The sequence below is a fragment of the Fomitiporia mediterranea genome (genome assembly GCF_000271605.1).
Source record: "Fomitiporia mediterranea MF3/22 unplaced genomic scaffold FOMMEscaffold_1, whole genome shotgun sequence".
Classification (NCBI taxonomy): Eukaryota; Fungi; Basidiomycota; class Agaricomycetes; order Hymenochaetales; family Hymenochaetaceae; genus Fomitiporia; species Fomitiporia mediterranea.
The window spans coordinates 1,232,626-1,245,875 of record NW_006760386.1 but is presented as its reverse complement, the minus strand read 5'-3'; the positions used below and the strand labels follow the sequence as shown (position 1 = coordinate 1,245,875).

Genomic DNA, 13,250 nt, shown 5'->3' with positions numbered 1-13,250 from the left:
GTCAAAAATGGGAAAATAAATTTCAAATAATGTTTATCATTATGTAAGTTATTTTTTAAGGTAAGGAATTGTGAAATGCCCCATGTCCGTAAGGTCCTGGTCATGCGGTCACGTGTGCGCGATGTCTTCATTCAATATTAATCTCGGGATCGACGTCCTGCGCAGTTACTACTTGACCACACCCATCATGACCTCCTTTGCAGACCGCAGACACAAAAAGCTTGTTCTATTTGATGTGGACGGGACATTAACTCCAGCTAGACGCGTGAGTCATGCAGTTCTTAGCCAAGCCCGATCTTGTACGGCAGGCATTGAACCGCATATGTAGTCCGCGTCGCCGGAAATGATCAATCTCCTTCGTGAGCTTCGCAAGCAGGTTGTGATCGGATTCGTAGGTGGGTCCGATCTCAACAAGATCCAGGAGCAACTTGGTGTTTCAGGAAACAATGGTGGGCGGCACTCTTTTGCTTTCGTCCGAACCAGGTTTTCTTACAGAATAAGAAACTGTATCCCATATGTAGTTTACGATGATTTTGACTTTGCCTTCGCCGAGAATGGTTTGACTGCATACAGGTTGGGAAAGAAACTCGAATCACAGTCATTTATCAAATTCATCGGCGAAGAGAAATACAAGACACTCGTCAATTTCGTTCTACATTATCTTGCTGACATGGATATCCCAATCAAACGGTTTGCCCTCTCTTCGCTCGAAGCAGTACTTTCACCTAACTTATTGTTTATGCTCAGTGGCACTTTTGTCGAGTTCCGTAATGGTATGATCAACGTAAGCCCGATTGGGCGAAATGCTACGTACGAGAATGTATTATCCAAATCAATCATTAACTAAATCGGCCTCCAGCGTTGAAGAACGAAACGAGTTTGAGGCCTACGACAAGGTTAGCAAAGGAATCATATCTTCTTGCTTTTATTAAGAATGCAATGCAGGAACACAAACTACGTGCTGCCTTCGTAGATGTGCTGCGCGAGAAGTTCACTGATTATGGTTTGACTTTTTCAATCGGCGGACAAATATCCTTTGATGTATTCCCGCGGGGATGGGACAAAACTTACTGTCTGGAACGTATAACTGATGAAGGGTTTGAGGAAGTTCACTTTTTTGGTGACAAGACATACCCAGTACGTGTCTCACCTTAAACGCAAAGCTTGCTAATGCTGGACGTTGTATAGGGAGGAAATGACTATGAGATATTTACGGACTCAAGGACTATTGGACATTCTGTCTCGAGCCCGGAAGACACCGCACGTGTTCTGAAGGAGCTCTTCTTGCAGGGCTAGAAGAGGCTCAAGAAGGCAGTTTAGTTGTGCTCATATCATTCAGACAAGAGCTAGATGCAAGATTTGTAGAGCATAATAGCGGTGTACCTGAGGCAGGTTCTCGCGAAAGGCTTTCCTTTTTGAATTTATGGTCAATCCACATGGGGAGAAGTATCAAGGAAAGCAAGCGTAAAAACATGTGCAAACACGAGTAAACTAGCGCACGTGCGCAACTCTCACGTGCAGAGCTGCTGTACAGCGCAATTACATAATTTAGGACTGTTGTTAACTTCATCACCATATTTTTGAAGTCGTTTAGACACTCGCCAACCGCCAACGATCTTTCCGCGCGACACGCTACAACTGACGCGATGGCACCCTCCAAGAAGTCAAAGTCGGCGAAGTCGACTGAATCTATCGCTTCTCGTCTCGCGCTTGTCGTAAAGTCGGGCAAATACACTCTCGGCTACAAAAGCGCGCTCAAGCAGATGTGCTCTGGCAAGGGTGAGCACCGTTCGCTTCAACTCTCTCCGGGGGCTGGAGCGTGAGGCTGAGAAGGTCCCCTTGCTGACTACTGTGTATCAATGTAGCAAAACTTGTCTTGATCTCGGGTAACTGTCCGCCACTCCGAAAATCCGAGCTGGAATACTACGCCATGCTTTCGAAAACGACGGTGCATCACTTTGCAGGCACGAACGTCGCATTGGGAACTGCTGCGGGGAAGCTCTTCCGGGTCAGGTGCGTTATTGAAATTATTATTTCATCTAGTTCTTGTGCTGATTATCCATTACGCATCAATATTAGTGTCATGACCATCTCAGACCAGGGAGACAGTGACCTTCTCACTATTGCGGAAGGTAACAATGCATAGACTTATTCCGCACCTTATTTGTATGCTACCCATGCACTATGTGCCATGGAATGTCTTAATTATGCCGATGTGCTCTGCCTGTTGCAAATTGAAATCAAGCTGAAAAATCCACGTGATGAGGACGCGGTATCGTTTATAGCCACAAGCAATGCAGTATTTGCTTCATGGGAACGTCTTTCAATACGAGTTGCCCAGGGATAGCTGTCCTCAGATCGGCTACCCTGATCAGTTTCTTATCGCATTTGATGCGTATCAAGATTTTTATGGTGGCAAGAAATTGTTCCGATTTTCGTTGCAGACTAGCAGTGTTACAGATGCAGAATTCTATTTGCGTTGCGATCCTCTGCGTCGATGATGCTGCCGTTCATATCGGAAGTACGTGAAAAACCTGTAGTCATCTATTCCCAGTGTCTCCAGCACTCCAGTATGCTGTGGCATTTACTATGGGTGTCTACCCGTAAGGGCTTTAGTTCTCCTTGCTTTATTCCGTGCGGACTTTGTCCACTCTCTTTTCCACTCAGTCCTTCCTCTTACAGGCCCAACGTAATCTGGAGCAATTTACAATGAACGTGGGGTATTGTGGATAATTGTCTAGGTGCTATGTTCGGCTAATAGCCCAAGTAATGATGACGCGGCGGCACGCAACATCATAACGTCCCTTCAGTTTGTCCAATGATGCCGATTGATACTCTCAAACGGACTTGGACTAACCCACGTTTGTAATGCACTCCGGAGCGCTGAAGGCGTACAAATAACTAGCAAATGCGCAGTTTTCCCAAGTACCCTTATTGCTTCTCTCAGTTACTCCGTTCGAGCACTTAAGATTGAGTAAATATGAAAAGTACAGCGACACTTGGCTCTGGTGACAAGACAATCACCGTCGGGAAAGTCGGTGTAAGTTCGACAGTCAGTTCATGCATTGTCTTTCATCCACTGATATGTTCTACGGGGTAGCATGGCCTTATGCTGATGACGTACGGGACTCACTTCACAACTCTCAGTAATAGTAAAGATTGACAGCAATTGACTTCGTGAACAGTTCAAATCGGAAGATGGCAATGTCCGACGAAGAGGCTTTCGACTCTATCAAGGCATCTTTGGATTCTGTCCCGCCTGGAGCAAAGATGGTCTTGAATAGTGGTGCGTATCAATATGATTACTCATGATCGCGCAATGAACAAGTATCATGCCTTCCCTTAGCTGAATTTTATGGAATCCTTGGGCCTGGTGCATGGACAGCAAACCTCGAGCTCATCGCCCGATTTTTTGAGAAATATCCTGAGTATACAGAAAAGGCTTTCCTTTCAGTCAAGGTTTCTACTCTTTCCCTGAGTCGTTGCATCGAGCTCTGAGATGTATGATTAATTCAGGGAGGTACTAAACCTGATAGCCTCATGCCTGATTCTTCGTAAGCACTTCAAGGTTGCATTGATAGTAACATATGCTGACTGTGTTCATATAGCCCAGATAATCTGAAGCGCAGCGTTGACGTCGTCCTCGAGAAGCTTCGCGGGACAAAGAGACTCGATCTCTTTCAATGTGCACGGGTAGACCCGAACATTCCCGTCGAAGAAGCAACGAAGACCCTCGCTGGCTTCATTGCGGAAGGTAAATTTGACTACATCGGCATGTCGGAATGTAGAGCCTCGACGCTCAGACGCGCGAATGCTGTGAGACTGCTGACTATTGTTACGTTACCAGTCTAGAACTCAATATTCAACGGATTTTGTAGGTCCATCACATTGCTGCTGTTGAGATTGAAGTTAGCCCTTGGTCGTATGATGAGATGGTTAAGGACGGTGGGCATCCTCGCTACATGTATAAGAGGATTGGGCGTTGATGACTTATTCTCCAGTCATTGCTACATGCGAGGAACTAGGCTCTATTGTCAACGCGTATTCGTAGGTGTTTCAGAATTAATGAGCAGTCATATGCTGACTCTCGGATGTCTTAAGACCGCTTGGACGAGGTTTCCTTTCTGGCAAGTACAAGACTGTCGGAGATTTGGAAGGTCAGAGTCGGGTCCCATGCATGGCACAAGTAGTCTCAATTTCTAACTGTGAACCCAGAACATGATTTTAGAAGGACCATGGAACGTTTAGAAGAAGAAGTACGTTGTCTCCAATGCCAATGCGATTAAAGTAATCGCTGATTTCGTTTGCGCAGAATTTCAAGCATAATCAGGCTATCATTGACGGTGTTCAGAACATTGCTGCCCAGAAGGGTGTAACTCCGGCACAACTTTGCATTGCTTGGGTGTCTGCCTTGGGACCCCACATGGTCCCCATTCCTGGCTCTTCGTAAGTGGAAATCCTCATTTATAGAAACCAAGAGCTCAAGAAATACTTGAATTGTCCAGTACCAAAGCGCGTACTGAAGAAAATTGCGCAGCCGCAGACATCGAACTAAGCGCAGCTGAAGTGGAAGCTGTCAAGAAGATTCTGGAGGAACATCCTGTTAAGGGAGGAAGGTATGGTCCGGGTGGTGACAAGGCTTACAACCTCTGTAATTGAACGACGGATGTTGAGGACTAATTTTAGAATAGTGAACAACCATGCAGAGCAGGAGAAATAATAACTGATCGATTTTATCATGAAGGTAGCTTGGTACTTCTCATCTGCATCTGCTCGTATTAGTCATGTGCCCGATCCGGTACCGACGGACCTGCAGTAGTTTGAATCCACTGCCTCAGAAGTCAGGTCTCTCATTATGTTGACCTGCTGGGCTCTCTCAACTCAAGCTTCGTATCCGTAATTATCTTACCCTGGACGCTCACGAGAGGTACCATGTTCGCAACCAGCGAAATGGCGGTAATCGTGTGTGCATTTTGGATAAATGAATACACCTGTGATAGTAAAAGCTTCAATACTTGAGACGCTGTTAGCTCAAAAGCTGTCCGACTCGGAGTCGCATGTCTCATGTATTAGCTTATCTACGGCAGGAGACGGTGTGTGTTTCCTCAATGGCGTTGCGTTGCCCCTTACTCAGCGCCGTTTTGAGAAGATGACGACACGTTGATGCTGCGACTGTAACATTTCAGAATCAGAGACAATGCATCTATTCTTTAAGAGGCTTATGCTCAGCCTGGTTTCGCATCCAGAGTCTATTCTCTCTACCGCTACACATAACCGCTACACAGTAAAAACAAGGAAAACATGAAGAACACAACAAAACTCGGCACGGGAAATAAGGTCATAACTGTTGGAAAAGTCGGTGTAAGTAATGACTTCCTCAATCTGCAATAGCTCTGTGCTATGCATGTTTATGGACAGAATTGCTATAGCATGGCCTTATGATGATGACGTGCATATATTCATCATCCATATGACTATGGAACATTAACTCTTTGCAGCTGGAAACCCACTCCGGTACCAGATGAAGACTGTTTTGGGGCTATCAAAACGTCTTTAGACTCAGTTCCACCTGGCGAAAAAATGATTCTGAATAGCAGTAAGTCACTTTGACGCTTTGTGCATTCGGATTGGACAATGAGAAATTAATTAAATTATACAGGCGAGTTCTACGGTGTCAATCCTCCCGAAGCCAATCTTGAGCTACTCGCTCGGTTCTTTGAGAAATATCCGGACTATGCAGATAAAGCGTTTCTTTCCGTAAAGGTACATCGTTTATCTTATCAATCGACAGTTGAGTATAATACATAAGTTTTACACAGGGTGGTCTGAAACCCGATGGGCTTGAGCCGGATTCCTCGTAAGTGTTCACAGTGACTTATTCACGCGCATATATTGATGCCTCGCGAAGTCCGGTGAACTTGAAACGCAGTGTTGATTGTATCCTTGCGAAGCTTCGTGGCACTAAAAAGCTCGATCTCTTCGAGTGCGCTCGTGTGGATCAGAAGTACGCTATCGAAGATACTGTCAGAGTCCTCTCTGGATTTGTTGACGAGGGCAAGTTTGACTATATCGGACTATCCGAGTCCAAGGCTTCGACACTCAGGCGTGCCAATGCTGTAAGTCATATATTCTTGCTCTCGAATGACATCACTGAGTAAGATTCAGATTCACCCCATCGCGATTATTGAGATTGAAATTAGTCACTGGACATACGGCGATCAGGTGAAAGAAGGTACGGCTTTCGTCTCAGTGCATATGAGCGGCAGCTGACTAAATCCACGACTAGTTATTGAGGTATCCAAGGATGTTGGTGCACTTGTATGCGGTTATTCGTGAGTTTACAATCTCAGGTAGATTGCACAATCACCAACGCCATGGTTACCATTATTAGACCTCTCGGTCGAGGCTTCCTTACTGGAAGAATCAAAAGTGTCCAAGACTTGGAAGGTTTGTGATTATCATTAATGCGACATTATATGAGGAAGACTTGACTACTCTTTTTTTCAGAGGGAGACATTAGGAAGCATGTCAATCGAAATTCTGAAGGGGCATGTGTACCTGCTGTGCTTGCACGATCAAGCACTTATAACATTCATTTTAACAGAATGTGAAACATAACCAGGCGATTGTCGATAGTGTAAAATCGCTAGCTGAGAAGAAAGGCGTTACGCCAGCTCAATTGTGTATTGCCTGGGTCTGTGCCTTGAGTCCGCATGTCGTTCCTATTCCTGGATCTTCGTAAGTGCACCATCCACTCCATGAATGATATTTTCATGTTTATTCGCCGTTGCAATAGGAACAAGAAGAGGACGGAGGAGAACGTAGCTGCAGTAGATATTCCGATATCTGCTGAAGATATGCAAGAGGTTCAGAAGATTATAGATGCGAATCCGGTCAAGGGAGGAAGAGCCGGTACAGGAAATGACGAGGACTACCATTTGTGGGGTTGAGAATGTGCTTAGAGGTTTGAGAAAAGGTTCCGTTCAAGCAAAAAAAAAATGTTGCGTAAGGATTCAGCAAATGTACAAAAAAATTACGCACGGTCACAATAAGATATTCTGAGATAGATGTAATGAACCTTTCTGGTGGTATCCAGTGCACTAAGCTGTCGATTGAGGAGCAAAATCACAAACTCTCGATCATACGGGATGTCAAGCTGTCAGGAAGGCGTTGGAGCGACATCCTCGTAAGAGAGGAAGGTATGGACCAGCAAGGAGGAGGATTATCATACATCGGGACTGAACGAAAGCGTGTCGAAGATGATAACAATGAATTATAATATACGAATTTGCGGAAATGGCACCTCGTTGACCTTGTCGTGAAGGTAGTTGACAGTAGTCTGCCAAGAGGTCCGCATCGCCCGGATTTATCACGAGTTCCAGTCAGGATGACATGCCTGTTCAGTGTTAGGAGAACTAATTTACCACCGCGGCTGCAGAGCCGTCTATATCGTCATGATGTCACGATGTCACGATGTTTAAATCTAATAATACATGGCGCTTACTCAGGACTGGTCAGTCATTCTCACTCTAACTTCTCAAGAAAACGTGCAACCTCCGTAACTGACGGACTATCGTACCATGGCATACTTTTTATTATTATTACTGTGACTCATAGTATTTCCAATTCTCAAGAGCTGAGATTGTATTTCAAAAAACATATGTCCGATTCGGAATCAAATGTCTTATTATGTATAAGCTGAACATTGGCCGACGCTGACGACGATCCTACGGCAGGAGACGTTTTCCCATGTGCTTTTGGCACATTCTAAGAAGATGACGACCTCGTGCCGCGGCTGCAATTATTGATATTTATCAATGCATATATATATATATCAGAATCGTTCTTCTCCCTTTATCACACAACTATTATCCATTCAGCAAAACAAAGCAAGCATGAAGAGCACAACAACACTCGGTTCTGGTGATAAAGCCATAACTGTTGGAAAAATTGGCGTAAGTAGTATTTCTCATTTCGCGATGTCCGATACCATGGTTCTCACGGAAATTCTGTAGCATGGCCTTATGATGATGACGTGCGTATACTTACCTTGTCCAAGAGGACTATGGAATATTGAGCCATCTGCAGCTGGAAACCAACTCCAGTGCCAGACGACGAGTGTTTTGAGGCCATTAAAGCATCTTTAGACTCGGTGCCACTCGGCACAAAAATGGTACTGAACAGCGGTATGTCACCTAAAAGCTTCGTATACTCTGGTTAGATTTTGAGAGCTTACTTGAATCATGTAGGCGAGTTCTACGGCATTAGTCCTCGTGAAGCAAACCTTGAGTTAATTGCACGATTCTTTGAGAAATATCCAGAGTATGCAGATAAAGCGTTCCTCTCCGTAAAGGTACGTAGTTTTCTTCAGTAATCGACAGGCTAGATAGACTACGTATACTTTTAGGGTGGTTCAAAAGCCGAATCACTTCAGCCTGACTCCTCGTAGGTATTTTTGTTCCAGCCTATCATGCATATATGCTAATAAATTGCGAAGTCCGGCAAACTTGAAACGCAGCGTCGACTGCATACTCGAGAAGCTTCGTGGAACAAAACGGCTCGACCTTTTCGAGCCCGCCCGCGTGGATAAGGACTATGCCATCGAAGATACTATCAGAGTCCTCTCTGGATTTGTTGCTGAGGGCAAGTTCGACTATATCGGCCTGTCTGAGTGCAAGGCGTCCACACTCAGGCGTGCTAATGCTGTTCGTCTTTTGCTATTGCACGCAGATAATGCTACTGATTAGGTTTAGATTCACCCAATCGCGGCTGTTGAAATTGAAGTTAGCCCTTGGTCATATGACGATCAGGTGAAAGAGGGTACGTTTCCCGTTTCTGTGCATATAGGCAGCAGTCAACTGAATTCACGGTTAGTTATTGCGGCCTCCCAGGAGGTTGGAGCCATTGTATGCGCTTACTCGTGAGTTTACAGTTCTGAAAATATTGAAAAATTTACCGACGCTGCTCTTACTAGACCTCTCGGCCGAGGCTTCCTTACTGGAACAATCAAGAGCATCCAAGACTTTGAAGGTTCGTTTTTGCCATAATAACAATATTACAAAGAATGACAGAGATTTCGCTTCTTCCCTCCAGATGGCGACTTTAGGAAGCATCTGCAGCGATTCCAGGAAGAGGTAGGCATCTCTGTCGCTCTCGCGGGATTGGTCATTGAATGGTAGTCAAACAGAACATGAAACATAACCAAGCGATTGTTGACGGTGTGAAGTCCCTGGCTGAGAAGAAGGGCATCACGCCGGCTCAACTGTGTATTGCCTGGGTTTCTGCCTTGGGTCCACACGTTGTCCCCATCCCCGGGTCTTCGTATGTAGTCTTTTACCTCTGTGGCAGATAGTGATTGTAACCGTTTAACATTGAAACAGGAACGAGAAGCGGACGAAGGAGAACAATGCTGCAGCAGACATTCCAATGTCTGCTGCTGACGTGCAAGAAGTGCAGAAGATTCTGGATGAGCATCCGGTCAAGGGAGGAAGGTATGGCCCGGGAAGTGATGAGGTCTACCACCTGTGGGGTTGAAATTTGATTAGGGGTTTGAGAACAAGGTCCCGATTAAGCATCACTGTGTAACGATTCAGTACATGTACTACATAATTTCATACAGAGTATAATAAGATCTTCTGAGTCTTGATACAATGGATTCTCTGGTGGCTTTTTGTCAGTAAAATGAAGTGCATCGAAATTGCCATCAATTGAGGAAATCCGAGTGCAAACGCTTAGGATTATCATCCCTATGGACTGAACGAGATGTTGAGGAGGATAACAATGAACTGTGATTAACAACTTTATAGAAATGACACCTTGCTGATCTTGTCACGAAGGCAGCTGGCAGTAATACTCACCAAGAGGCCCGCATCGCCCGGATTTATCACGGATCCTATTTCTAGAAGACATGCTTGTTCAGCACTAGGAAAATTCGGCTGCAGCACTGTCTGAACTGTCACAATGTCATGATGTTTTAATCGAATAATACATAGCGCTTACTTATGACTGGTCGGTCATTCTCTCCCAAAATGAAATCTTTTCGACTCGAACTTCTCAAGAGAAAGAGTGCAACCTTCGCGTCTGACGAATGATCAGATATGGGAAATACGTTTTAGGTAAGGACCATTACTGTAAATCGAAGTATTTCCAATACTCAAGAGCTGAGACATTATTTCATTTCAAAAACTTATGTCCGATTCGGAATCAAATTGTCTCGTTGTAAGCTGAACATTAGCCGAGCTGACAACAATTCTACGGCAAGAGACGTGTTTTCCCATATGTGCTTTAGTACATCCGAGTCCCTACCTAATAAGATGACGACGCCTCATGCCGCGGCAGCAAATATTGGTATTCAGTAATGCCTATATAGATATCAGAATCGTTCTTCTCCCTTTATCACACAACTACTGTCTATTGTCCTTTCAGCAAAACAAAGTGAACATGAAGAGCACAACGACACTCGGTTCTGGTGATAAAGCCATAACTGTTGGAAAAATTGGCGTAAGTAGTGATTTCTCATTTTCCGTAGTCAGATACGGAGTATACTCATAGAAATTCTGCAGCATGGCCTTATGATGATGACGTGCGTATATTTGTCTCCTCTAAGAGAACTATGGAATATTGAGCCACCTGCAGCTGGAAACCTACCCCAGTGCCAGATGAAGTATGCTTTGAGGCTATCAAAGCATCCTTAGACTCAGTGCCACCTGGCACAAAAATGGTTCTGAACAGCGGTATATCTCCTAAAAGTTTCATTCAATCCAATTGGAATCCGTGAACTTACTTGAGAAATATAGGCGAATTCTACGGCATTAATCCTCGTGAAGCAAACCTTGAGCTAATTGCCCGTTTCTTGAGAAATATCCAGAATATGCCGATAAAGCGTTCCTCTCTGTAAAGGTATGTAGTTTTTTCAGCGATCTATTGATTAGATAGACTATGCATTCTTCCGTAGGGAGCTGCAAACTTCGAATTACTCAAGCCAGACTCTTCGTGAGTGTTTTTGTAGTGGCTTATTCACACGCATATTCTGATGCTTTGCGAAGTCCAGAGAACTTGAAGCGCAGCGTCGACCGTATCCTCGAGAAGCTTCGTGGAACTAAAAGGCTCGATCTCTTCGAACCAGCTCGCGTGGATAAGGACTGTGCTATCGAAGATACTATCAGAATCCTTTCTGGATTTGTCGCCGAGGGCAAGTTTGATTATATTGGGCTATCTGAGTGCAAGGCCTCGACACTCAAGCGTGCCAACGCTGTGAGCTTTGTTCTCTTCCTCATGAGTAACGCCACTGATTTAGGTCCAGATTCACCCAATCGCGGCTGTTGAAATTGAAGTCAGCCCTTGGTCATATGAGGATCAGGTGAAAGAGGGTACGTTTTCGGTTCGAGCATATATACAACAGTCGACTAAATTCACGGTTAGTTATTGCAGCATCCCAGGAAGTTGGCGCTATTGTATGCGCTTACTCGTGAGTTTATAGCTCTGAAAAGATTGCAAATTGACCAATGTTGCCATTACTAGACCCCTCGGACGAGGCTTCCTTAGTGGGAGATTCAAGAGTCTCCAAGACTTAGAGGGTCTGTTATTATCACTTCGGCAATGTTGCGACAGTGAAAGAGATTTAACTCATTCCATCTAGATGGCGACATTAGAAGACATTCGGCACGATTCCAGGAAGAGGTAGGCATCCTTCTTGTGCTCCTAGGACTGGTCACTGAACGGTAATCAAACAGAACATGAAACATAACCAAGCGATCGTCGACGGTGTGAAGTCCCTGGCTGAGAAGAAGGGCATCACGCCGGCTCAACTGTGTATTACCTGGGTTTCTGCCTTGGGTCCACACGTTGTCCCCATCCCCGGTTCTTCGTATGTAGTCCTTTATCTCTGTGACAGATGGTGTTTGTAACCATTTACATCTGAAACAGGAACAAGGAGCGGACGGACGAGAACATGGCAGCGGCTGACATTCCGATATCCACTGCTGACGTGCAGGAAGTGCAGAAGATTTTGGATGAGCATCCGGTCAAGGGAGGAAGGTATGGCCCAGGAAGTGATGAGGTCTACCACCTGTGGGGGTGAGAAAGCGCCTGAAAGTTTAAGAGCGGAGTTTCGGTTAGGCATTTCTGGCATAATAGTGCAGCTCATGTACTACGAGCAGGCCCGCCGGTTACAAAGAATGCGAGAAGACCTTCTCACACTTGATGCAATGAAGTTTTCTGATGATTTATTGTCAATAAAATGGAAGTTTACCTTCAGAATTCCTCCTGTTCGCTGCACTCGTCCAGTTGAAGTATCTGTTTCGAGAAAAGCTTAGCGCGGACTATTGATCCTGGGAGGCAAGTAGCGTAATGGACACATACCCACCCCGAAACGCGCCAAATCTTCTGCTTGTTGAGGTCTGCAACAGGGCACAGAGACTTGCAAAGTGCGTACGAGTTGCGATATTAGGTTTCAATTAAGAGGTATTTAGTCTTACATGTGGTCTGTCACTCTTCCATGGGGTAAATGAAGCGTAAAATCATTGTGGCTGGACTATCGCAGTAAAGCTTCCGGAGCTAAGCTAGTTCCTTAAGTGAACTGAATTAGAAGGAACGTATGAGAGCACGAGAGCAAAAATATTTCAGATTCGCTCTCATTTTATCAATAAGAAGCCTAGTCGCCAGAGCCTAAAGGGGTATGCAAAGTAGGCACTGACATCGACGCCGCTCTGTCCGTTTCAGTCCAGTATTGAGAAATGCCAAGGTATAGTTGTCGGATCTCTGTACATCGCCAATATGTTGACCGTAGTGTAGCAACATAAATTTTGTTCGTCCACACTGACCAGTAACTTTCGCGGAGTGAAGCATGTATCAGTAGAAAGCTCGCATTTCCTGACACAGGGTCAGATAGAAGACTAAAAATAAGCTTCGATAGACGTGGTTGGCATCGCCTGCATGCCCGGCGTGATACGTGGAAGAAGGAAGGTATTCCCTCACCAAGCACAGTTAAACAAAATTACAACCCGGAGGGGAGATTTGCCATGACCGAAGCAGAGTCAGTTGATAAAGCACAGTAGCGATTTGTTTACCAATTAGGACTGGTCCATAACTTGAACAATACCTCGGTGAGTATTCTTGCCGGCAAGTACTTTGTATTCCTGTGCATGCCGTTTCGTCACAGAAACACGCCACGGAAGGACTCGTCGGGTGCTCGTGCGGTATCTGTTTGATAAGAACACTCCAGGTGGTACGGGCCAACGTTAGTCTTTGCG

At 45.1% G+C, this 13,250-nt stretch overlaps 5 protein-coding genes across 5 annotated transcripts; all 5 read left to right on the top strand.

Moving 5' to 3' along the window:
- Positions 1 to 184: 184 nt before the first annotated feature.
- FOMMEDRAFT_115788 (eukaryotic phosphomannomutase) lies at positions 185 to 1,436 on the top strand (the record flags this gene model as incomplete). The annotated part of the gene is made up of 7 exons (XM_007261398.1): positions 185 to 265; positions 329 to 449; positions 522 to 690; positions 748 to 810; positions 860 to 896; positions 946 to 1,137; positions 1,189 to 1,436. The coding sequence occupies 7 exons, from the start codon at positions 188 to 190 to the stop codon at positions 1,294 to 1,296; spliced, it is 768 nt and encodes a 255-aa protein (XP_007261460.1). The 3' UTR covers positions 1,297 to 1,436.
- A 163-nt stretch (positions 1,437 to 1,599) lies between these two features.
- On the top strand, positions 1,600 to 2,252 carry FOMMEDRAFT_16165 (60S ribosomal protein L30). Its single transcript, XM_007261397.1, has 3 exons — positions 1,600 to 1,779; positions 1,866 to 2,013; positions 2,080 to 2,252. The coding sequence occupies exons 1-3, from the start codon at positions 1,647 to 1,649 to the stop codon at positions 2,144 to 2,146; spliced, it is 348 nt and encodes a 115-aa protein (XP_007261459.1). The 5' UTR covers positions 1,600 to 1,646; the 3' UTR covers positions 2,147 to 2,252.
- A 728-nt stretch (positions 2,253 to 2,980) lies between these two features.
- Positions 2,981 to 7,279, top strand: FOMMEDRAFT_150039 (Aldo/keto reductase; the record flags this gene model as incomplete). Its single annotated transcript, XM_007261396.1, has 25 exons — positions 2,981 to 3,040; positions 3,101 to 3,120; positions 3,186 to 3,286; positions 3,347 to 3,459; positions 3,517 to 3,554; positions 3,609 to 3,816; positions 3,879 to 3,945; positions 4,002 to 4,047; positions 4,102 to 4,157; positions 4,216 to 4,256; positions 4,313 to 4,446; positions 4,506 to 4,651; positions 4,749 to 4,815; positions 4,887 to 4,964; positions 5,499 to 5,596; positions 5,660 to 5,763; positions 5,820 to 5,857; positions 5,909 to 6,116; positions 6,166 to 6,232; positions 6,287 to 6,318; positions 6,355 to 6,447; positions 6,508 to 6,552; positions 6,605 to 6,738; positions 6,797 to 6,940; positions 7,054 to 7,279. The coding sequence occupies 25 exons, from the start codon at positions 2,981 to 2,983 to the stop codon at positions 7,277 to 7,279; spliced, it is 2,364 nt and encodes a 787-aa protein (XP_007261458.1).
- Positions 7,280 to 7,895: 616 nt separating this feature from the next.
- Positions 7,896 to 9,607, top strand: FOMMEDRAFT_164459 (aldo/keto reductase; the record flags this gene model as incomplete). Its single annotated transcript, XM_007261395.1, has 12 exons — positions 7,896 to 7,955; positions 8,016 to 8,035; positions 8,089 to 8,186; positions 8,250 to 8,353; positions 8,408 to 8,445; positions 8,498 to 8,705; positions 8,754 to 8,820; positions 8,875 to 8,920; positions 8,975 to 9,030; positions 9,094 to 9,134; positions 9,188 to 9,321; positions 9,381 to 9,607. 12 exons carry the CDS (start codon positions 7,896 to 7,898, stop codon positions 9,532 to 9,534), a joined length of 1,026 nt encoding a protein of 341 aa, XP_007261457.1. The 3' UTR covers positions 9,535 to 9,607.
- An 833-nt stretch (positions 9,608 to 10,440) lies between these two features.
- On the top strand, positions 10,441 to 12,079 carry FOMMEDRAFT_150037 (aldo/keto reductase; the record flags this gene model as incomplete). Its single annotated transcript, XM_007261394.1, has 12 exons — positions 10,441 to 10,500; positions 10,563 to 10,582; positions 10,636 to 10,733; positions 10,797 to 10,893; positions 10,955 to 10,992; positions 11,051 to 11,253; positions 11,303 to 11,369; positions 11,422 to 11,467; positions 11,521 to 11,576; positions 11,639 to 11,679; positions 11,733 to 11,866; positions 11,926 to 12,079. The coding sequence occupies 12 exons, from the start codon at positions 10,441 to 10,443 to the stop codon at positions 12,077 to 12,079; spliced, it is 1,014 nt and encodes a 337-aa protein (XP_007261456.1).
- Positions 12,080 to 13,250: the final 1,171 nt, after the last annotated feature.

Excerpts from the sequence above, each read along its gene's own strand:
- FOMMEDRAFT_16165 (XM_007261397.1), top strand. The coding sequence starts at position 1,647 with ATGGCACCCTCCAAGAAGTCAAAGTCGGCGAAGTCGACTGAATCTATC. Across the intron at positions 1,780-1,865 it reads GCAGATGTGCTCTGGCAAGG|CAAAACTTGTCTTGATCTCG; the intron begins GTGAGCACCGTT and ends GTATCAATGTAG. Across the intron at positions 2,014-2,079 it reads GGGAAGCTCTTCCGGGTCAG|TGTCATGACCATCTCAGACC; the intron begins GTGCGTTATTGA and ends CATCAATATTAG.